Source organism: Plasmodium chabaudi (genome assembly GCF_900002335.3).
Source record: "Plasmodium chabaudi chabaudi strain AS genome assembly, chromosome: 7".
NCBI classification, from domain to species: Eukaryota; Apicomplexa; class Aconoidasida; order Haemosporida; family Plasmodiidae; genus Plasmodium; species Plasmodium chabaudi.
The window spans coordinates 491,092-515,910 of record NC_030107.2 but is presented as its reverse complement, the minus strand read 5'-3'; the positions used below and the strand labels follow the sequence as shown (position 1 = coordinate 515,910).

At 22.9% G+C, this 24,819-nt stretch overlaps 5 protein-coding genes across 5 annotated transcripts; 3 read left to right on the top strand and 2 right to left on the bottom strand.

The window, feature by feature from the left end:
- Positions 1-1,709: 1,709 nt before the first annotated feature.
- On the bottom strand, positions 1,710-3,623 carry PCHAS_0713400 (casein kinase 1, putative; the record flags this gene model as incomplete). The annotated part of the gene is made up of 8 exons (XM_016797657.1): positions 1,710-1,845; positions 2,045-2,144; positions 2,276-2,452; positions 2,549-2,698; positions 2,809-2,881; positions 3,033-3,181; positions 3,277-3,346; positions 3,507-3,623. 8 exons carry the CDS (start codon positions 3,621-3,623, stop codon positions 1,710-1,712), a joined length of 972 nt encoding a protein of 323 aa, XP_016653588.1.
- Positions 3,624-8,806: 5,183 nt separating this feature from the next.
- Positions 8,807-11,662, top strand: PCHAS_0713300 (conserved Plasmodium protein, unknown function; the record flags this gene model as incomplete). The annotated part of the gene is made up of 1 exon (XM_016797655.1): positions 8,807-11,662. The coding sequence occupies one exon, from the start codon at positions 8,807-8,809 to the stop codon at positions 11,660-11,662; it is 2,856 nt and encodes a 951-aa protein (XP_016653587.1).
- Positions 11,663-12,399: 737 nt separating this feature from the next.
- PCHAS_0713200 (conserved Plasmodium protein, unknown function) lies at positions 12,400-14,296 on the top strand (the record flags this gene model as incomplete). Its single annotated transcript, XM_016797654.1, has 7 exons — positions 12,400-12,469; positions 12,587-12,845; positions 12,967-13,026; positions 13,117-13,217; positions 13,309-13,395; positions 13,500-13,578; positions 13,669-14,296. The coding sequence occupies 7 exons, from the start codon at positions 12,400-12,402 to the stop codon at positions 14,294-14,296; spliced, it is 1,284 nt and encodes a 427-aa protein (XP_016653586.1).
- A 1,237-nt stretch (positions 14,297-15,533) lies between these two features.
- PCHAS_0713100 (DnaJ protein, putative) lies at positions 15,534-17,217 on the bottom strand (the record flags this gene model as incomplete). Its single annotated transcript, XM_016797653.1, has 5 exons — positions 15,534-15,575; positions 15,730-15,788; positions 15,900-15,996; positions 16,090-16,218; positions 16,438-17,217. The coding sequence occupies 5 exons, from the start codon at positions 17,215-17,217 to the stop codon at positions 15,534-15,536; spliced, it is 1,107 nt and encodes a 368-aa protein (XP_016653585.1).
- Positions 17,218-20,977: 3,760 nt separating this feature from the next.
- Positions 20,978-24,698, top strand: PCHAS_0713000 (subtilisin-like protease 2, putative; the record flags this gene model as incomplete). Its single annotated transcript, XM_733528.2, has 2 exons — positions 20,978-23,460; positions 23,597-24,698. 2 exons carry the CDS (start codon positions 20,978-20,980, stop codon positions 24,696-24,698), a joined length of 3,585 nt encoding a protein of 1,194 aa, XP_738621.2.
- Positions 24,699-24,819: the final 121 nt, after the last annotated feature.

The following is a 24,819-nucleotide window of genomic DNA, read 5'->3' as shown; positions in this document are numbered from 1 at the left end:
GAAAACTATACCATACAACTTTTTTTCTTTCTATATATTTTCCCTTATACCTATATATTTCTTAGTGTTAATCTATACAAAAAAAGAAAGAAAATCTTTTAATCACATTTGTTTTAAGTTTTAGTAGAATGAAAATAATAAACCTTAATAGTTTATATGGAGAACAGTGTGAAACAAAGAAGGGATACTCTTATACTGTTCATGCGTATAATTTAAAAATATATATATGTATCTTATTTAAAGTGTAATTGGTCGATATAGTATTATTCGAACATTATACTATTGCTATATCACAAAAAAATAAAATAAGTTTAATTTATTCATCATAATTGATTGACTTAATATATACTGCTCTGACTAATAAAAATTATCAACTAGATTAACATCTTTATAAAATAAATATAAATATGCTTAATGAATTAAAAGGGGGGTACATGCGCATAATCACTTTAAAAATCACCAACACATTTTATTATATACACACATATGCATAGGTATCCGTTTTTTACGCTAATAGCTTACATATTTCCATTTAACTCACATTTGATCGTTAAACCATTGAATAAGAAAAATATAGAATTGCTTTCTAACTACATGAGTCTTTCTATATATAAAATAAAATTATATATACTTGAAAGTGTTGTGTAAATATAGGGATAGACGCATATAACTCTCTAATATTACTACATATACATGTCTATTGTATCATGATGCATTTAAAGGGGAAAAAAGAATACTATATATATTAAAAAAAAATATTATTAAAGAATCATTCGTGAGCTATCGTCATTCATCACAAATATTTTACACACTTGAAAAAGCCATTTAATTGAAGTGGCATGTTTAAAGAAAAGTGATAAAAATAAATAATTATATTTTTATATTATACTAATATAGTTGTGATAATTTTGAGTTTTTATAGAGTATTGCGTATAATATGAATATTATTCATATACAACAAAATACATAATTTTGTACACATAACAGTGCATATTTACAATTATGAAAATCATTGCATACTTTATATTTTTCAAAATAAATGTTTTATATGATAAATTTATTAAAATGAGAAAATAAAAAAAGGTAAACTGTAAAAATGGAAAATAAAATTTTTTTAAAAACAACTTCATATATAATGCAATAAATTATAAAAAGATGATGGGTAAAATAAAAAAGAAAAGGTAAATGGAAAAGAAGAAATACGAAAATATATAAAACGATAAAAATACATAGAAGGGGAACGAAAAAGAAAATATATAATTTAATCACATAAAATTTTAACCATCCGAATTTTTTCTCTTCCCTTTTCACCTATATTAAATTTGGATATAGAATATATTCATTAAGTAAAACATAATAGATACACACAAATATATCAATATTTATGGAATCAATTTATTTTTACTTTCCTTTTTTTGATATTAAAAATGATATAATTATATAAATACACTATATTTAAAAATATGTAAAAAAAAAGGGAAAGGAAAGGAAATATAAGGGGAGAGAAAAAAAACTAATAATAAATAATAATATCATCTTTTTGAAACATTTGCACTATACAACAATGTTGATAATATAGCTCCGTAGTTGATTATTATTTGATTAATAATCTTTCGTTGTCTATCCATTATTTTTGTTTATTATGTGACTATATGAGGAAGATGTGACTATGTATTTATTTTTTTCAAAAAAAACATTGCATATATTTTTTAATTTTGTTTCACTCGTCCTTCTTGATCTGCAATTTGATCAAATCGATTTTTATTCTCTAACATTTTTTTTTTATCTTTTTCTGATGCATATACGCATGTCCAATCAAAAAGAAAATCATAGGTAAAACCCTCTCTGAAAAAAATGGAATTTATTCATTAATTATTTTAATTGTAGGCGTATATAAGGTATGCATATTGTACACACACGACGCTTTTAATTTTTTTATTTATTTTTTTGGGAGCATGAACAGAAGAATGAATGATACGCATATTCCATAAGAAATGCTTATAAATAACTATACAAATGATAAATTTTTTCTGTAATCACTTACCTAATAAACAAATCTTTTAAAAGCCTTCTTAAATATGTATAATCGGGTCTATCTTCAAATCTTAAAGATCGACAATAATTTAAATAAGTAACAAACTCGACTGCAAAGGGGAAAACAAATAAGAATACAAAATGACATCGAATATATAATAATTATTTATATAAATGTTTTTTCCATATTTCTGAAATCCACGCATTCAAATATAAAATAATTAGATGGTTTATTTCTTACAGCTTGTATTTCTACACAAAACTTCTACAGATGTTGATATTTTTTTTTCCATAATTTTATCATATTTATCCTTTTTTGAAATGGCCTTAAGTCCTTGCCATGGCAAACTTCCTCGAAGAAAATACATGAGAACATATCCTAGGGCTTCAATATCATCCCTACGTGATTGTTCAATTCCTATATAAATACGAAAATTATACCAATATGTGCATATTTTTATTCATGAAATAGTAAAAAAATAAAGAAAATTATATATTTCAAAAATAAACGTACCTAAATGAGTATTTATACTAGCATATCTTGCTGTTCCTGTTAAATTTTTTCCTTCTTTATATGGTATATGGGTATGTGATCTTGAATCTCTATATTTTTTTGCAAGACCAAAATCAATTATATGAATTAATGTAACTTTTTTTCCTCGTCCTAAAAAATTAAAGAATTAAATGAAGCAAAATATACATTATGAATACAAAAATTTTAAATAGTAATATTCTTATTTGGTCTTATCATTTGCTATATTTACGGCATTGTACCTATTAAAAAGTTATCTGGTTTAATATCTCTGTGTATAAAGTTTTTTGAATGGACATATTCGATTCTATTTAACTGTAATGTGGTAAAGATTGACAAAAGAAGGGAAAATATTAATAATGATTGTGGTAATATAACAATAGGGCATATGTATTATGTTATAGCGTATGCTTATGCAGCTTGTGCAAGGTTATATAGATATTATTTTTTATAGTCAGTTTCTAACCATTTGATCTGCTGTCATAAGGACAGTTTTTAAAGAAAATTTTCTATTACAAAGGGTAAAAAGATCCTCTAAAGATGGCCCCAATAAATCAAGAACCATAATAGTGAAATCTCCTTCTATACCATACCAGTAAACTTTAGGAACGCCAACTATAAACAGAGATAAATTAAAAAAATATATATGGTTGATTAGTAGTTATATATATGTGCATTTATATTTTCCATTCAAATTTAATATTTCATACTTCCTCCTCCTAATATTTTATAAAGTTTTGATTCATATAATAACTGGGGATGTTTCGATCTTGTCGATTCCTAAAATTACGAAAACGAATTTGGATATCAATAAAACATATAATAATAATCAAGAAGTATAATATACGGCACCGTGAAACGTAATAAAAGACAAATGTTTTATATACGTCCTCCAATGATATTTTATATTCCTTTATTTTCGTAAATGTTTTTGACTTACTAATTTAACAGCAAACTCTTCCATAGTTACAATATCTTTGGCAACATAAATGTCACCAAACGATCCACTTCCTAACTTTTTCCCTAATGCATATTTGTTTGCTACTCTTATTTCCATGATTATTATTTTGTATTATAACTGCATAAAAGAAGGAATAAATAAATATGTAAATTTCTATATGCAGATATAACAAAATTATAAAAACTGTGAAAATAAATTAAGTACATACATCATAACATATTCATGTATATTCATTAGTCTGTGTGCTAATGAAACATATATATATATTGTATATACATATAAATTTTATCTTTGATACCCACATAAATAAACTACAATATATCTCCTTTATGTAATAAATTTTATCAAAAAATATTAAAATTTATAATGCCATAATTGAAATGTTATATAATTATATAAATGTGTGTAATGAAATAAATGCATTTCCCCTTATTTAATTGCCTAAGAGAGTACTAAATTATAAAATTAAATATAACATAAACTAAAATGAAAATAATATAAATACTATTTAAATAATTTGTTCCAATATATTCACTGAATTTCATATTTTAATTACTAAAAGTGTCTTTTTATGTAAAAATATATGATATTTGTAGTGATTTCGCAAAAGTATTATGCACATTAATATTTCAATATATATTTTTTAAATTAATATTATTTTTAAGGGGAACAAATATAAAATAAAAAAATATTTATGGATACGTTTACTTTTATTACACATATAAAAGGGAGAACAGGAGTTTCTAATTTTATTTTCATATATATGAATAAATATATAAATAACAGATGCATATGAGATTAGTGTAATGTGTACATATTCGTATGGAATTCATAGATTTCAAAAAACATATACACATTTTGCATCAATTATAGCTAACAATTAGCATGCTATATTAACACATTTCACAAGTCAATTTATAATGCCGCTTGCTATATTTTCCTTCATATAAATGTATTTTTATAAATAGAATTTTAGTAATAAACAAAAATAGCATGCGGCAATAGAAGAAATAAAAAACATGCACTATAAAATAAAGCAGTGATATAAAAACACTAAATAAGTTTATAAACAGTTTAATAAATATACATGTATGCATGAGAAAAAACTGTACCAAATTGTATGCTATAACAATATGTGCATATAAGTAGAATATAAATTATGCTTTAATCATGTTTAAATGGTATGCAATGCAAACATTGCAGTTTTATTAGCTGCTTTGAATATTTAATGTATGTATACAATAATACTATGTATGGACTGTACATGGATGTCCATAATGATAATACTTCATATAAACTTTGTATATAATATGCATATATAATCAAAAACGTAGTACATGTAGCACAGCGTATTTATCTATGTAATATACATACAGGGATTCCCTGTTGCATGAGCATTATAATAATGTATACATAGAAATTCTCCTAATGTCACATATTATAATGGCTACAAATAATGTTATTATATTATACGAAATGGATACCAAAATAAACTCATGGATATTATACAATATACATTATATGTATGTATATATATATAAATATTATATATATATTAAATTAACATAAATACTTACCAAATAGAAAAATAATATTTGTTTCGCTTTGTGTTTTAATTTAACATAATTTTAAACATTTATATTGTTTAAAACTATTTCTTCGTTATCTTTTTGTGTGCTCCCCCACCTTAATTAGGAAAATTTATCTTTTATATATAATATAATAATGTAATATTTATGTTTTATTATATTATTATAAATATATTATCTTTATTCCTTCGTTCTTTGGAAATATTTATGCTGATTTTGACTTTTATTCAGCCGCTCATGTAATTTTTATTAAATGCGTATATGTTTTTACTTTGATTAATATAATGATATACGATAAGAAATATATATTTTTATGTGTATACCCATATAAATTTATATATATTAATATATATATAAAAAGAAAATTATTAATCTAATATGAAGCAATGAGAATAATGGGTAAATAATTATATAACTATAATTTATTATATATACATTACATGCAAATGCTACGTATTAAATAGCACATAATAATAATATATGTATATACGTATATATAGTGTTTTATAAATTAATAGTTGCTATAATAAATCAATATATCATTTTTTAATACATACTAAAAGCTATTTAAATTTAAAAAAAAAATATATTTAAAAAAAAATAATTTTTCACAAAAAAAAAAGCGAAAATTAAGAAAAGATAACAGCATATTTATTATATAATATTTACATATGTGAAAGATTGTACTTAAATAACAAAGGGAAAAAATAGTATTTTTTATATTCATTTTTAAAAAAACATTTTATGCTGTGTGTAGTGATATGAAATCATTTTTATTTTAGTTATTTTTAAGTAAAGGATATAGGATGATATTATTTGTTAATCATAATATTCATAATTATATATATATTATATAATATTGAACTATAAATAGCTTGTTTTTTATTAATTGTACATAATTTTTTTTTTTAGTTACGGCTTTTATCATTTGTATTATATATATATTTATGAATGTTAAGGTAATTTATTAGGTGTTTTAGAATTGGTTGTTTTTACATGTTTAATTTACCTATCATAAATCACTTTTTTGTATGACTTGTTCATAAATAAAATTTATTATATAATTAAAGCTACTTATGTTACATAAGTGATATGATATATAGATAGATTTATATATATATAATATATAACATGTGTGTATACATGTTATAGGTATCAGACATTTAGGGTATATTACATTTCCTCATCCTGTTTTATTTACCATAATTCTAAAATATTAATTCTTAAATAAAAAGTAAGCATATTATGCCATACATTTTTATTGATCTCTTTTATGTTTTTTAATTTTATTTGTTTTTTACCATTCTTTTAATTAAATTTTAACATAGTAGACCTGCTGCACACACCGTTTTATGAACGCAATTGTGAGGGAAAATATGAAAAAATATATAAATTTACATGTTATAACTTTTTTTTAAAAAGGGAAGAAAAGGACGAAAAAAAGTAATAGAATTTTTTTTTATTTATACAATAAAAGAGAATTATGTGAATAGTGGCATTTATATTATGATTACATCATTTTGTAGTAGTATATGATTTCTTCCACAATTATGTAAATCCCTATTGTAGAAGTATGAGTATACATTTGGTACAAAATGCATATATATTATAAATAATGATGCATTAAATAATTTGCTCAATGATCAAATATAATTTTGTTTTTTGTAAGTGTTTATTTTAATTTTTTCATACTGTTTTTATATTTTATACCGAATTATATTTTCCACAAATAATGTATATATATGTGGGCATTTAAAATGGGGTTATATGTAAATATACTTATTCATTAAAAAAAAGTTGATAGAATAAAATACGGATGGGCTTGAGTTTTACATAATGCTGTAATTCAAAAAGACCATATGCATCATACAACGAGCAAATAATCTTTTGAATATAGTGCATAGATAAAATGATAATACCATAATTATATTTATCTCTTTCTTGATTTAAAAATTTAAAAGTGTCTATAAAGAATATCACTTTAAATTCCATCATACTATATTTGAGGATTTTTAAGTGAGCTCATATAATATATATATACTATATGCGCTTTTAAAAAGACAGACAAGAAATATAATCTTATGAGCAACAGTATTTATATACTGTAATATTATATAAAAAAGAAATATATATAATCATTTAAGCACTGATTAGCGATTTTTTTTATATTACTACTATCATTCGTGCATAGTTACAGTGTATATGCACATATTTATATATGTATATATGCTTTATGCTTAGGTATATTTTTATAAGATTTTATATATAGAAAATAAGTATGTAGTTAAAATTTTTATAATATATGCATTTACTGACTTATAACAACCAATGATAATACCACTTATATATCTATAAGTATATATTCGTACAAATATACGATTTTTAGCTTTATAATAATGGCATGGAGCCCATAATTATAATACAAATGCATCATAATCAATTTTATAATTTCATAGAAAGCTTTTAAAAAAAAACAGAAATATACCCAAAACATAGTTTCCTACAAATGGGTGTAATAATAAATGCCGTAATGGCATTTATTATCTTTTAAACTGTGTTTTTGCATACGAAGAATTCAAATATATATTATATAATATAAAATGTCCTGTTCAATGTATTTAAAAATGTCCTATATATATTTTTTTTTATAAACCATCTTAAAAAAAATACCATTAAAAAACACCACCAGTCATTTAAACTTAACCTATATTGGAAACGATTAATTTTCAAAAAGGAAAGTTGTGTAAGGGGAAATCATATATTTTTTATGACATATAAAAATGAGTATAATAAGAGCTATACAAATATGGGTATATACATATCTATATTTGCGTATATATAAAACTTCAGTATAATAACCCATTAAAAATGATAAACACAAATATTCATTTATATTATATATATAATAAAAAATAAAAAATAATGAATAATATATATAATAATTTTTTTTTAATTATGTATATGCATAGAAAAATCCATTGGCTTAAATATGTTTTTTTTATACTATTGAATAGTATGCATATATATACAATACGCTAACAGTATTATTTTACTATCAAAAAAATCGAAATAATAATAATGCATAATATGGGTAGCAATAACCGAATTAATGCATTATTCAAATATATATCCCGTTGATTTGATTTTATTTTTTTTGTTTTTTGAATATAGAAAAAAAATTAATGTTGTATATTTATTTTTAATTTTGTAACAAAACGGAAAAAAAACAAATAAATATAATAAGAACAATGGAAAAGAAGTTAATGGGTGGAGTAATAGTTTTGGATTACTTTTCTTCTTGAATTATGAACAAAGAAGAAAAATTTAAGAAAAAACATCAATTTTGCAAATTCCCTGTTAATTTTACTTTTATAACGCTATTTAATTCGTAATAAAAATGCATATCTTTTCCCAATTGTTTCCATTTATTCAATGATATATATTATAATATTTATATAATTAAATCATATATATGTAAAGTATTTATAATAATTTTTTGGCTTATTAACCAAAATATCGAACATTTTTTTGTAATATTTGGTAGCTTAACAAAAAGAAAACAGAAAATTCGTAATACCCAAAGGGCTAAATATAATATATTTTGCATATCTGTATTTTTTATATTATATATGCAATATATACATTCATATAAATTTTGAGGATACGAATAATCATAATTACGACAAAAAGATGGATCAAAATGGAAGCATAATAGAAGTAAGAGGGAATAATCTGTTAGTAAATCAAATAATAAAAAATAATGAAAATGACAAAAATTATAAGATGAATTTTTTCAAATTAAAATCCAAAAGCGATAAATTGAAGCAATATGAAATTAGCAGTACACTAACATTAGGGTCTTTTTCTAAAGGATATTTAGAAAATGAATCAAATTTATTATTACTTTCTGATAATTTATTTTATACATATAACACTGAAAATAAGGAAAAGACACGCTTAGTACATTTAAACGATTGTGACCCTATAGATTTTGTATATTTAAAAAAAGATATAATATTTATTAAAGAAAATAATAATTCTTTATATTATACTAATTTGAATGGAGATTGCAGTGTTTTATTAAATTTAATAGAGCCTCCATTAAAATTAAATTTTTGTTATAATAGTAAAAATGTTATATATTTAAAAACAAGTAGTAGATTATACTTTTTAAAATTAGCCTATTTAAAAGATAAATCATTAAAATTAAAAAACACTAATATGAGTCTTCCATCCAGAAATAAAATGGATGCAGAAGAATATGCATTTCATTCATATAAAAACAATTTTTATAAAATTAGAAATGAGTATAAGCAGGTAATACATGCCTGTAGTTACACCAATAAAGAAGTTATTATTTACAAACTTGTCAAGGGTGTGTTTAAAAATAAAAAAAAGTGTTTAGCTAAATTGTGTATAGATAAATTAAATGGAGAAAATATAAAGGGAGCCTTCTTTTTTAAAGTAGCAACTGGAATGGCTACCAACACAGATGCGCTAAAAAATTTTAATGGTATAAATATAAACGAAGAAAATAACGAAATAAAAGAAACAAAAAATAATGTGATTGATAAAATGAAAGGAGATGAAACCGATGCGGCTAATAATTCGGATAATGAAAAAAACAAAGAAAACAGTATAAAATTATATTTACTAGTTTTTAGTGAAAATGGAAAAGTTTTAATTTATTTTATAGATTATTTAGATTACGAAAAATTTAAATTTGGACTTGTGCACATAAACAATGCAAATCCAATTGTATATATGGCTTTACCATACAAGACAATTAATATAAATAATGCTACTGATATATTTTATAATAGAGTAATAAAGCAGAAAAATATAATTCAAAAAAAAAAAAAATTATCAAACAATTTTAATAAATATATGGAACATATATCAAATAAAGAAAAATATATAAACAGTAATTTTTTTATAGATACAGTTTTAATGACTGAAAATATGGCTACTATTTATACTATACAAATTCATCATGATTTTTTATCTGATCCAGAAACTAATCATGAAACAAATTCTCTAAGTGTAATCGATTCTAATAATAAAATTATTGGAATAACATCTTCAATGGATATAAATGATAAAAAAAATTTATTAAATAAAATAATAAATAAATCCAAATTCTCTTGTTATTCAGATAGTGATTCATTTATCGATAGTGACATAACGTGGAATAACAGTGACAAAAATGCCGACGATGCATATTATTATAGTGATTATAGTTCAGAGGGCGAACAAATAAAACAGGGGGAAACTGATTTGGATTTAATTCGAGAAAATAAAGAAAATAAAACTGAAGAAACAACTATTATAACTAATCAATACGAGGATATAAAATTTGAAAGTATAAAAAATGATAATCATATTGAGAGTAATCAAAATGATATTTCCGAAAATGGAATAAGTTATTACTTAAAAAAAAATGAAGCATTATCTGATTCTACAGAATATAATAACTCAAGGGAAAATTCGAATTTATCTGTTCACTCCATAGGAAGTGCAAATACCTACAGCCCATTGTCCCTTTTGATTAATGAAAATGAAATCGATGAACATGAAACCAATCAAGAGATAGACCAAATTGAAGAAGAAAATGTAGCATCATATAGGAAGGGGAACAAATCGGACAACAAAAATGGCGAAGATAATGATGAAGGAGAAGAAGAAGATGAAAAGAGAGAAGAAAGAGGAAATGGAAGGAAAGAAGAGAAAAGAGAAACAGGAAAAAAAGATAGCGATGGAATGGAAAGAGATAGAGAAGAGAGTGACGAGGAAGAAAGCGAACATTCAGAGGATGACGATGATGAAGAGAACGAAGACGATCAAAATGAAAAAAAAAAAAAAAAAAAAAAAAAAGGCAATAACGAACAATTAAATGGTGATATAATACATAATGAAGAATATACAAAATCAAAAAAAAGAAAAAAAGGAAGTGATGAAGAAAATGAAACGCTAGAAAAAAATAAAAAGAACAAATCGGAAAAAATAGGAAAAAAAGACGAAGCTGATAATATTGACACCATGAATAATAAATATAATTCATTACATCAAAGTAAGCAAATAGACAATTATGTTAATGATGGTGATCACAATTTAAATAATAATTTTATAGTTATGAGTTCTATGATCAAAATGAATTTATCTTTAAAAAGATATAATATGTTGAAGGTTATAATTAATAAAAAATGTGGTAGCATGGTTTATGATACAATAAAAAATCTTGGAAAAAAATATTCTATAAAATTATTAGAATTTATTTTAAATGCATTAACTGAAGAAAATATTCTAATAGTAAATACATTTCCATGGATTAAAGCTATATACGAAATATATGGTGATGCACTAAAACGTAAAAAACATCGAGTATTAGTTACTAAATTATGTGATGTTACAGAGTTAAATATAAAATACAAACATATGATAGAACTAGTTACGGATAAAGTTAATTATATAATTAATCATTTGATGAAAAATGATGCTGGTAATTCAGAGATATTAGTATACAAAGATGGAACTATAATGAAATAAATTAAGAAAGAATTAACATTATAGAGAGAAAAAGCAAAATATTTTATATGGTATTTATTTTGGGGGGGAAATGCAAATTGGGAAATAATTAATGTACTTATATCCCACTTCTATGCTTAATATTCTGTTTATTTTATTTAGGTATACATATGCATATGTATATCATTATTTTTATTAAATTTTTATAAAAATTTTAATTATTTGTTTTTTTTATCATGGAAAATGCATAATTATGAATATTGTTTATATTTTTATAATGCTAGCTATGTTTATAAATAACAAAAGGCGTTGAAAAAAAAAATATATATATTTCCCCTTTTAGGCATAGTTTGTGCACTATTAAAATATATTGTTTGTGTTTCATCTATACTTTGCATAAATGTGTTTGTATACATTTTTATGTAACCATCTTTTTATATTCGTTAATATAAATAAATATGTATATAAATATTGTATATATATTTTTAAATTACCTTTTTAATTAACTAATAATTTTTAAATAAATTATCTTTAATAAAAAAATAAAAAACATATTAATATAATTTGTTTATACCCTAAATATACGGTTGTAATATTTAAAAGGCTATGACATACATATATTATGTATAGATTTATGCATATAATTAAATATATGCATTTAAAAATGTATTCACATTTTTACGCATTACTGTGCATATATGTATATTATTATATTTTTTTTAATTTCTCTCTTATAAAGTTATTAATAAAATAAAAAAATGAAAAGAATAAAGGAATCATTGCATGATGAAAACATTCAAGATGTTTTTATTTCCTACAATGAAATAGGTGAGTTTTTTAGTGTACCCAAATAATATTCGAAAACATAATTTTCCCATTTATTAAATTGGATATCTCTCATGCTGGTTTTCCATAATATATATATGCTCTCTTCTTTTTATGCAGTACAAAATAATGAAAGCGAAACTAGCGTAGAATCATACAAAGATGTAAATGATTTTTTGGAAAATTCGGATGAGTCTAGTTCCAGTTCTTCAAGTGAAAATGAACATTCAGATTCTTGCAATTCACAGCCCATAGATGAAAAAAATAATTTATCTTCATTTGGTAGTAATAATTTTAAATCAAAAAACGAAAAAAAAGAAAAAAAAGAAAAAAAATTAAAAAAATCCCACACCGTTAGCTACATAGAACATATGAGCAGGTTAGAAGGAAATGATAGCAAAACAATAGCAACGAAAAATCAAATATTTTTTAAAATAAATCAACTTTAAATAAAGAAAACATAATTTTCCTCAACTTTGATTATTTATTTTTTTTTATAGTTCCGAAAAGATCCCATTTAAAAATTGTAGAACCATAAGTTATGATTTGGATAGAAACAAGTAAGTGTGTTTTTTGATGTATATAAATTCAAATAATATATTAAAAAATATATATGTATAATTACATTTTTTTGTGTGTGCAAATACCAGAGTATTGGAAGATTTCCATTGGAAGCCTGCTGGGAAAAATGTCCCCGATATTTCTTCAATAAATTTGTCTCGAAAAAAGGCTTGGGATATAGGAAAAGAAGGTATAAACTGAGTGTGTGAAAAAACGTGAAAACAGCCAAATATACAAAAAAAGACAATAAATATATTTTTTATTTTTATTCATTTTAATAGGTTGTAATGGAATACTTATTAAAAATATATTTGAAAGTTATAAACAAAAAAAATTGAACTACATGGTATTAGACGGAACTAATATAGGTAAATAAAATCCTTTATTTAAAAAAAAAGCTTAATAATATTTCACTGATAAAATTTGGCTTATTCTATAATTGAATATATTTTATTTTCCCCCCCATTTTTAGAGACATTTTTAACAGTCTATTCGCACTCTTACCAAGAAACAATAAAAGGCATAAATCCTACTGTAGTGAAAATATTCAGGTAAATATCCCTTAGAATTTGTTACATATTTCAACAATTAACCAATATATTTATATATATCTATTTTTATATTATGCTCACGTTATGCAGCTTTTATGACTTAGCTAGCGCTTATTACTTATACGATGTGAAACAAATCCATATATTTAAAAATCCCAAAGATAAACAAACAAATAAAGCCATGATATTAAAAGGATTAAATGATAATTTTTATAATTCTATATTAATATGTTTGGACGAAACAATTCGTTATTTAAAATATTCTAATATTAAAAATAGTATGCTAAAAAAATTGGATCAAAAGGTTAAAAGAAAAAGCACTAAAGATGATATCAAATTCGACAAAAAAACATATTTTGTAAAATCCGCTCAAAATGAAAAAAATATATATAACGACAATATAAAAGATGTAATATCTTTTAATAAAAAGAAAAAAATGATAAATAGTGATGCTTATTTAAGTGATAATAAAAAGGGCAAATCAAATAAAAATTTCTCGAGCAATAGTAATCCCGCTTCTGATACAGATATTGATTATAATAAAAAAAAAAGTAATACTTTTTTAGAAAATATGTCATCCAATAATAATGAAGAATATGATCATGCATATCTAAATTATATTATGAAAAAAGAAGAAAGAGAATTAAATAAAGGTGGTAAAATGAATAATAGTAATCCCGAATATTCATCTCACACATCTGATAGCAATGCACCATAAATTTAAAAAAAAAAGCAAACTAAAGATTATATAATTAAATTTTAGTAGCTTATTTGTTTTATTAATATTAGAAAGGTGTGTCTATAAGACTTCGTAAGTATGCATGTTGCTTTATCTATATTTGTATGCATATTTTTAATTTTCAAGTTATGCAAATAACTAGTACCTTATGAAATCACGATATTATTAAGTGATTAAAATGAATTTTAAGCATAGACATGTATAGCACATTTGTAATGTATATGTTTTCGTGTAGTGTATATATTTATAGATATATTTTTTTTTCGTTTTTTTAATGCATAAGAAGATAAAAATATATTAAAATTGTTTTGTTATCCCTTTTGACACACTTTTAAGCATATAGACTTAAAAATTGTTGAAAATTGATTATTTGTTTTTTATATTATTACTATAAAACTAAATTAATATATTTTTCAGGAAATATATATTATAATAGGTTTGAAGTGAAAAAATAAAATTCGTATATATATAATATGAAAAAATGATGCAATATTAACAACTTTTTAAAAAATGAGTTTGTATTTTTATATATCATACAACGATTTAACAAAAATAGAGAATATGTATGATACATATTATATATATAAAAATATTCGCAGACACTAAATAATTTGTAAACAAAATATACACTATATATTTATAAATAGTAAAAAAAAAAATAGAGCAAAGAAAGGAATAAAATAGTATGCTACTTAGTATATTGTCTAATACTACTATATGTGCTAAATATACATATAATAGCAGATATTAATCATTTTTTAAGCATACTAATAAATTATATTGAATTTAAAAAATATGATGTTGAAATTACAAATAAGTAAACGAAAAAAGAAAAAAGGCATAAAATAAATGAAAATGAAACAACTACCGAGTTGTAAATAATAAATCTTACCATGAATATTAGGAATTGTATATAATATTAATAATTTTAGCTTTTGAAATTTTTGTGATTGTGGCAATTAAAATGGGAATATACATATACGTAGGCATAGGTATAATGTATAATAATTAAGCTGAATCAAATAATATAATTTTCAAATACTTTAACAAAAATTATATTTAAAATGTCGTGAATAAAGAGGGTAATAATATTTAGAAATATTTAAATGACAAGACAATGGAAAAGATTATATATAGGTTCCTTCATGTCATATATATATTTTAACTATTTACTTAATTTTTTTTAAAATAATTTATCAAAACAAAAATATTATTGTCACCGCTTCTTTAACTTCATAATGTAGTTGTTGTACTGGTCCTGCATTTTAAAAAAAAGCATATATGTATGTGTATATATATACGTACTTGTGAAGACACTAATTAGTTAAAGCATATGTTGAGGATGCATAATCATTTGCTCAACGTATGGAAAAGGGAACATATTAAATTAAATGTTTTGATAATGGCGTTACCTCTAATGTTTTTAGTTTCAAGCAACTTTCGGGTATGTCCTTATAATTTAATTGTTGTTCTAAAGTAGAAAAAGGTAAGGGGAAAATATATATATTCGCTTATAAGATAAATCGAAATTACTAAACAGGCACATAATTTTAAATTGATATATGTATGAAAAATTAATTACTGTATTTGTTTTTTTGTCCATGATAATCATTTTTAATTTTTTTAGTTAAAACATGGCATTCGTGCTCATAATATTTATATTCTACTTCAAATTCAACCTAGAAAAAAAAAATAATACAAGAGTGATATAATATTTTGCATATATATAACAAATAAACATTATTAAACATATAAATGAGAAAAAAACTTACTTGAAAACGAGGATGGCTATTTTTCGGATAGTTATAACCAAATGTCCTTTTTGTGTAAAATCGAATTTTATTTAATGATGTATAATTTACAGTATCAAAATAATTCGTTTTTTGAAGGGAATATACAGCCTAATTAAAACAAATTAAAAATATAAAATATATAATGATTTGTACAAAATAGGCATGCTTATAATTGTTCTCTTTTATTTATAAAAAAAAGGATTCGAGCACAAGTGCCAGAATTCATTTTTTTAATATGTAAATGTATCCATATTTTCCGAAGGCACAAAGTATAAGGACGGGAATATTAATGTGGTTCATGCATAGATATGTATATAATTTTTTTACCCTTGGTTGCTCAAAATAGCTTGATAGAAAAAATATAACAAACATCATTAAAAATATAGAGAGTTGTGCAATCGAAATGTTGCGTTGAGTATTATGACTATTATTGTTATTATTATTATTATTGTTATGTGGATGCTCTGTATTAATATTAGTTCGGAATGCTCTATTATTGCAAGTAGCCAAATTTATTCCAAAAAAACTACGAAATAAATCTTCGGGAGTAAATAAATCATCACTATAATAGAAATGTGTTGCTCTATGTGCTGGAAAATGAGAGCCCATTTCTAAATTATTATCATATTCATATCTTTTTTCTTTATTTATTAAATGTTGAAATGCTTTTGATATTTTTTTAAAAGCTTCTTCAGCCCCTTTTTCTTTATTCTTATCAGGATGATATATTTTCGCTAATTTTTTATAAGCGCTTTTAATAGTTTCATCATTACTATTTTTTGGTATACCTAATATTTCATAAAAATTATTTGTTCTTAATATTTTTTCGATACCATCATCTTTTGATTTATGCCGTTCATGTAAATTACTTTGATCAGTTTTATATGTTCTACTATTAGTATTGCTAGATGCTGTGTCATCATTTCCTATGTTTTCACTTTTGCTTATTTTTTCATCACATATTTTTATTTGTTCAGTTATATCAATTTCAGGAAACATCCTTTTTGATTTTAAAAATAAATTTTTTGCATGACTGTAATTTCCTGCTTTCATATATCTGTTTGCCAAATTGAAGCATTCATATGCTTCTTCTTTGTTCCCTATCATTTTGTGCGTATGTGTGTGTTAATTTAGATTACCAATAGATTTATTTAGCTATTTTTTAAATATATATTCTCCCGTGGTATGATCTTAGTTTATATTTTCTGTTACGTATTCATAAGCATAACCTGTTTGTATCTCTATTAATGCATCAGGTGTATCACTAATCATAATTAACAGAAAATATATATGGTATAGTTAATATTTGTCAATCGTCTCTTTTATTCTGTTTTATTTATTGTTCATACATATGTGTATTAGCACAGGAATAAACATACATAAATAAATATAATATGTAATATTTATTTATTTACGGAATGATTATAGTCTTGTAATAGCGAACACCATTGGTCTTTAAAACATTATGTATTGTTATGATATTATTTTAATATTTAAAAATTATTCTTAATTATTTAAATATTACACATATACTAAAAAAGAATAATGCCATAATCTGTTCGCATGAAAAAAAATAATATTAATAAAATAAAAAAAATCGCATTTGAAATGTCTGGTATATATCTTCAAATACTAGTTATACTATTTTTTGTAATTTTCATTTAAGGCATTCTTCCGCTAATATATACTCATCAAGATAATCATTCATATATGGCCATAGTATATATATCATGAATATGTATATTTTATCTTGTGTCTCAAGGGGAAATATTGGACTTCAGCAACATATAAAAGCCCTTTAATTTCCTTTACGATTTTATTAAAAGAACAAAAAAAAAATAATTTAGTATATAATAAAAATACATGTAAACATATATCACAAATATGAGAATATATATGTAAACACATATAAACTGATTATAGATATGAACATATTAATAAAAACATGTATAAATGAAACATAAAAATATGAACATATAATCATCAGTTTATGTATACGCGTATGATTATATTCATATTTTGAATTTTTGAAAAAGAAAAAACTAAATTTTATAGTTTAAGCTATTTTGTTTTTATCGAATATTTTATTTTCTTTTCCTTCTCACAGTTTAAAATGTTTAATTTATAATTTATTAACCATTTTTGGAAATATTCCTTTAAAATATCGTAAAAATACTCTAATACCACTTATATGTATATAAAAAAAAATAATTATATATATATGCATACATAATTATACATATTGATTTTTTTTTTTTTTTTATTTTCCTTCTTTAATTTCAATACAAAAAAGTTCTTATTTATTTTTATACTCCTTTTGCTTACAATTTTTTTTATAATTAAAATTTTCTTATATATTATATAAAAACTTTTTAAATAATAGAAGCATCATAAAATATGTTATGGAAATGTATATGTATATTATATATTTTTATGTATAATATTGTTTCCATTTTCCCTATGAATTTCTATGTATTTGCTGTTTTTTATGTTCGTGTAAATTAAATAGGTAACACATATTGAAAATGTATTTATGGGATTATTATAATATTTAACTAAAATAAGAAAATTTTAATTTACTTTAATAATTTTATAAATTAAAAAAAAAAAGCTTGTAATAATTTGGGATTAGAATAAAATGAGCATGTATAATCAATATTTTTTATAACAACATATGAAAGTTGTATTAATATTTTTTTGTATTACTTATATTCCTTTTTGCTTAACCATATTCCTATATACATATGCATATTGCATATCAGTTTCGTAAACCGATAAATGATGGCATTTATATAGAAAACAACAATATACACTAGTCATAGTAGGTTGTGCTTTTTAAGCTAGACCCAATATAAATGAACTTTAGTATGTGAGGAATGCACATATATATATTTTTAGTTTTAGAATAAAATCTTTATGAATTCCCTTTTTTTATACAATAATAAAGCCAAAAATGTAATATGGAAATCTTTATTACAGTTACCATTTTGGTTTTCAAATTTATAAAATGATGACACATATAAATATTATTAAGGAATTACGCATATTTATGCATTTATTTTCATATTGCATTGATTTATTTTATTGCCGTTAGACACTGCTATTTTTGCAGGAAAAAATAGCTTTAATGAAATTTAATACTTTCGAATATAATTATGTGCAATTTTATTAATAATGCTTTTTAATGGAAAATTTAAAGCTCCATTTTGTAATTATAAACCAATTCACATATTATATATACATACATATTCGAGTTCTATATATTTTTTACCGTACAATAATCTTTTGCTGGGTAGCATTAATTTTCCATATTGTTTTTTTCCTTTTTTTCGCAATTACAATTTTTTCCAATGTTTTACAAATTATTTGGGTAACCATACTAATCTTTAAGATAAGTATATTATTGAAATAAACATATTTAATTAGCTAAGAAAATTATTACACACTAACAACACTGCCTTTTTATTTAATATATATATTTTTTTAAAGGTCTATTAAAATTTATAAATATAATTACAAGAGAAAAGGAAAATTTTTTTTTGAGTAATTCTTTTTACAGTTCATTGAAAAGTTGGAAAATTTTTTAAATATTCGTTTTTTCCATTTCAATTTTCAGTGTTATGGAAAATTTCATTTTAATTTTTAAATAAGACATTTTTTGTTATTCATAAATTTAAGAACTATTAAATATAATATAAAAATATAGTTCAAAACCATATTGTAGAGCAATGTTTTTTTTTAATTATGTGTATTTTATTTTTTTTTACTGAATGACAGTAACTATTACATGTTTCGGTTGCATTTGTTAATCTTATTTTTTTAATATTAAAATCAATGGAAATTTATAAACAAAAAAAATTAAAATAAATAATAAATGTGTGTAAATATGTATATTATATATATACACTCCTAAACCGGAAAATAAAAAAAAAAATTTAAGCGCACACATAATTAATAAGTTGAGTCACATTGATTTCTACAATATATTTAATTTTACAACTTTTCTCTTATTTTATACATAATTAAATTTGTTTTGTTGTTTTTTATGAAACACACAAAAAAAATATATATATAATTAATTTTTTTGATGAAGAAAAAACCAATATACGCGAAATTAAATTTGCTATGAATTTTATTATTTTATGTTGCATTTAAAAATTTGTTCTTATTTAAAAAAAAATGGTGTGCTAATTGTCTTAATTTTTTATAAATAAATAAGCACATACATTGTATAATATATATTTATATGGAAAATGCGTAAGGCATTATTTGTGAGAATGATTTATTATTGATTCTATATTAAATTATTTTTAGGAACCATTTATTTTTTTTTTTTTCTCTACCTTCAATAAGACCATATAAAAATTAATTCTTTCATTTTTTTTATTTGCATAGAAAATGTAATAAATTTTTAAAAATAATGTAATATACAAGTATTATTTATTAAAAAAATTAAAATTAAGGATCATGAAGTATGTCTATTAATAAATATATTAATTGCTCTAAATTATAAACAAAAAAATGGAAGAACAAAAAAATATGTAGAACTTTTATTAATGAAATTGTGCTCCTATATATAGATTTTTTATAATATGAAAGAGAATGCTTTTAATTAAAATAAAAAAATAGATATGTAATATACATATATAAATATACACACAAAAAATTCATATGATGCACATTTTATGTATATAGGAGCCATATATCCATGATAATGTCTATTTTTTATTTATTAATTTTTTTAATAAGGATTAATTAAAATAGTTATATTTTCACTATTTACTATTTGCATTCAATAATTTCTTTATATTTCTTTATATATATTGTATATGATTTTTTAAGTTCCGTTATATTTATCTTTCATAAAATGTTGAGAACATTTTATGTTCTATCTTTAATACTAATTGAATTTATACTGCATAAGGGCCAGTATAATAAGCATATTCTTTCAACAAATTTGAAAAATTACAATTTTGTTGATAAGGATCATCGGATTTTGGTAAGTGATATCGAAGATAGTGAAAAACACATTGAAGATATAAAAGACGCCTATAAGCCCATATTTAACATTTATGAAATATCTGCAGAATTTCACAAAAAAAAATATATAGCGAATAAAAAAAAAAAACAAAAAGATGGATCTGAACAAAGTATAGAAAAAAAAATAAATTCTGAAGGCGATGAAAGAAGTCAATTAAATCAAAATGAGGGAATAACCTTTCTCGAATTATCTGATAGACATCCTGATGCAGAGAATGATGACCATGATGATTTGATAGAAGAAAGGGATGATACATTAGAGCAGGAGGATTCAGCAGAAAACAATGATGGCATTTTACCAAGGGGGAAAATATATGAACAGGACGAAGAAAATAAAAATATAAACACAATTCCAAGTGATGAGAATAGTAACGAAAAAGTATATGATAAAAAAAGTGATATAAGTCTAAAAGACAAAATTGACTATAAAGAACGAGGCTATGGAAATTTCAAAAGCAAAGAGAAAAATTTAGATGAAAACATAAAAACATATACATTTGATCATTATAAAATTATAACAAATTCTGAAAATATATTAAATGATATAAAAGTAGACGCATCAGATATTTCAAAGCTAAGTATAAATAGTTTAAATATCGAATATAATGAAAAAAATAAAGCCGAATACACACATCAAAGGCATATAATATTAAGTAATGAAGGAAATAGACGATATAAAATATTTCTAATGACAAAAAATCCAAAGTTTACAAAAACAGATGATATTCCACAACCGGAAATGAATTTTATTCAAACGAAAGCAGTACAAAATGAAGGTGCGACAGAGGAAGAAGAAAAATATTATAATGAAAATTTGTATAGTGGATTTGGAACTCTTGATTTTGAAAAGGGTTATTCAAAAACAAAAAAAAAAATAGACAATGGGCACGCAAGTGGAGTTAATGATCAAACTAGTAATCATCAAAACATTGAAAAAAATGATTCTCATGAAAATGAAAAACATAATCATGGATTTATAGGGAAGGTACGCAGTTTTTTTAGCTTTTTATCCGTCTCAAATAGCCAGAAAGATGATAATATTGAGAGTGGAAAAAAAAACGAGGAAAGCAACAATGCCGATTCTAAAACTAAATTAAATGAGAAAACTGATGATACGACAAGAAAAGATAGTTTAAATGAATTTTTGAGTGTCGACAAACTTACAGATCAGTATTTATTAAACTTAAAGAATAAAAATGTGAAAGAACAAGAATTGATATTAATTTTTCAAGGGGATTTAGATTTACATTCGAAGGAAATGAGAAAAGTTATAGATGAAGCTAATGCTAAACTCACAAACTATCTAAATATGCATTTTAAAGACATTAAGAATATGAATTATGATATATCGTCGCCAATAAACTTTGTGTGCTTTTTTATTCCTACAGTTTTTGATATTAGCAATTTAAATATATTAAAAGAAGCATTAATTATGTTACATAATGAGCTCAAGGATTATATCGATAATTGGAATTTTTCAAATACTTATATAGCATTTGATAGAAATTATGAAGATGAGGATATAAAAAAAGAAGATATAGACAATGTAATGAATAAGTTAAATGAACATGGAGAAAAATATATTAAAAAACCAAAAAAATTATATAATATAAAATATTCATTTTTAAGAAAAATATGGGGTCTAGAATCAATTATCTCTTTATATAAGGGTAAAAACAAAAAAGAAGCTGATATAGAAGAAAGAATTTTGAACGCATTACCAAAAGAGTTGAAAGAGTATTCGACTTGGAATTTATCTTTTATAAGAGTATTTAATGCTTGGCTTTTATCTGGGTATGGAAATAAAAATGTAAAGATATGCGTTATCGATTCTGGGATTGACAAAAATCATATAGATTTGGCAAGTAATGTGTATATACCAAAATATTCAGATAAATATGAAATGACAGATGAATTTTTTGATTTTATGGTTCAAAATCCATCGGATACATCGGGGCATGGTACACATGTTTCTGGAATAGCAGGTGCTTCGGCAAATTCTTTAGGTATGGTTGGTGTTGCTCCTAATATAAAATTGATATCTTTACGTTTTATTGATGGAGATAACTATGGAGGTAGTTTCCATGTAATTAAAGCTATAAATGTTTGTATATTAAACAAATCGCCAATTATTAATGCTAGTTGGGGTTCTAGAAATTATGATACTAATATGTATTTAGCTATTCAAAGATTAAAATATACTTTTAAAGGGAAAGGAACAGTTGTGGTAGCTGCAGCAGGAAATGAAAATAAAAACAACGATCTTTATCCTATATACCCTGCTAGTTACAAACTTCAAAACGTTTATAGGTATGTCTAAGAATGCAATAATTGGTTTTTTCATGAATATATTTATTTATTCGAGATAAAGTAATGTATTTGTGTCAATTTGTTCATATTTGCAATACATCTTTTATATTTTTTTTTTTCTTTCTATTTTTTATAGTGTTGGTGCTATCAATAAATTCTTACAAATTTCACCATTTTCGAATTATGGAGCTAAAAGTGTGCACATCCTTGCACCAGGACATCATATATATTCCACTACGCCGATGAACACATACAAAACGAATACAGGTACATCTATGGCAGCTCCTCATGTATCTGGAGTGGCTGCATTGATATATTCTGTATGTCATAACCAAGGATTTATACCTGAAGCTGAAGAAGTTTTAGAAATAATAACAAGAACATCCATAAAAATAGTGACGAGGGAAAAAAAAACAATGCATAATAGTTTAGTAAATGCAGAAGCAGCAGTATTAACTACATTATTGGGAGGCTTATGGATGCAAATGGATTGTCATTTTGCTAAGTTTTATTTAAATAAAGATAAACAAAAAAGTATTCCTGTGGTATTTTCGGCATATAAAGATGGCATGTATGAGACAGATATAATTATAGGAATTAAACCTGTAGATACTAATTCAAAAGAATATGGAGAAATTGTGATCCCTATTAAAATATTAACAAATCCAAATTTAAAAGATTTTAGTGCATCACCAAGAATTGGAAAAAAAATACACATTGATGCTAATGAGTCAATTGATGATGACATATTATCATACATATGTGAAAATGCTTTATATAATTTATATGAGCATGACAACACTTTTTTAATTTCATCATTGATATTATTCTTTCTAGGAATTATATTAATCGTTATAGTATCGATTGTATTTTTTTTCAAACATCATCAAAATAAACATCGCGATTACGAACAATATATGAATCAAAAAATGGCAGATAGGGCATATGATATAAAATATAATTTTAATGACGTGGGCCCTGGTGGTATTAAAAAATCCTGTTCATTGGATGGAAATATAAACAATCACCGAGATACTCAAAGATTTACTATTGTCCAAAATGAAGATAATATGTATGTGTTAAAAAAAAAAAGTTCTATTAAATCAAAATATGAAGCACGTAATGAATTGACAAAACGTCCACTTATAAAACGTCCAATTGTAAAGCATAAAGATACAAACGTAAATTTCAACAATATGGAGGCATTATATGAATCACATGGTAATTTATCGGAATAGATGATGCCATCGAAAAAAGAGGAGAGAATACATTGTAAGGTCTTTGTGAGGCACATTGATCTCACATATGAGTATATATTGCATATATATTTATTTAATTATTTGACATTTTCTTTAGTTT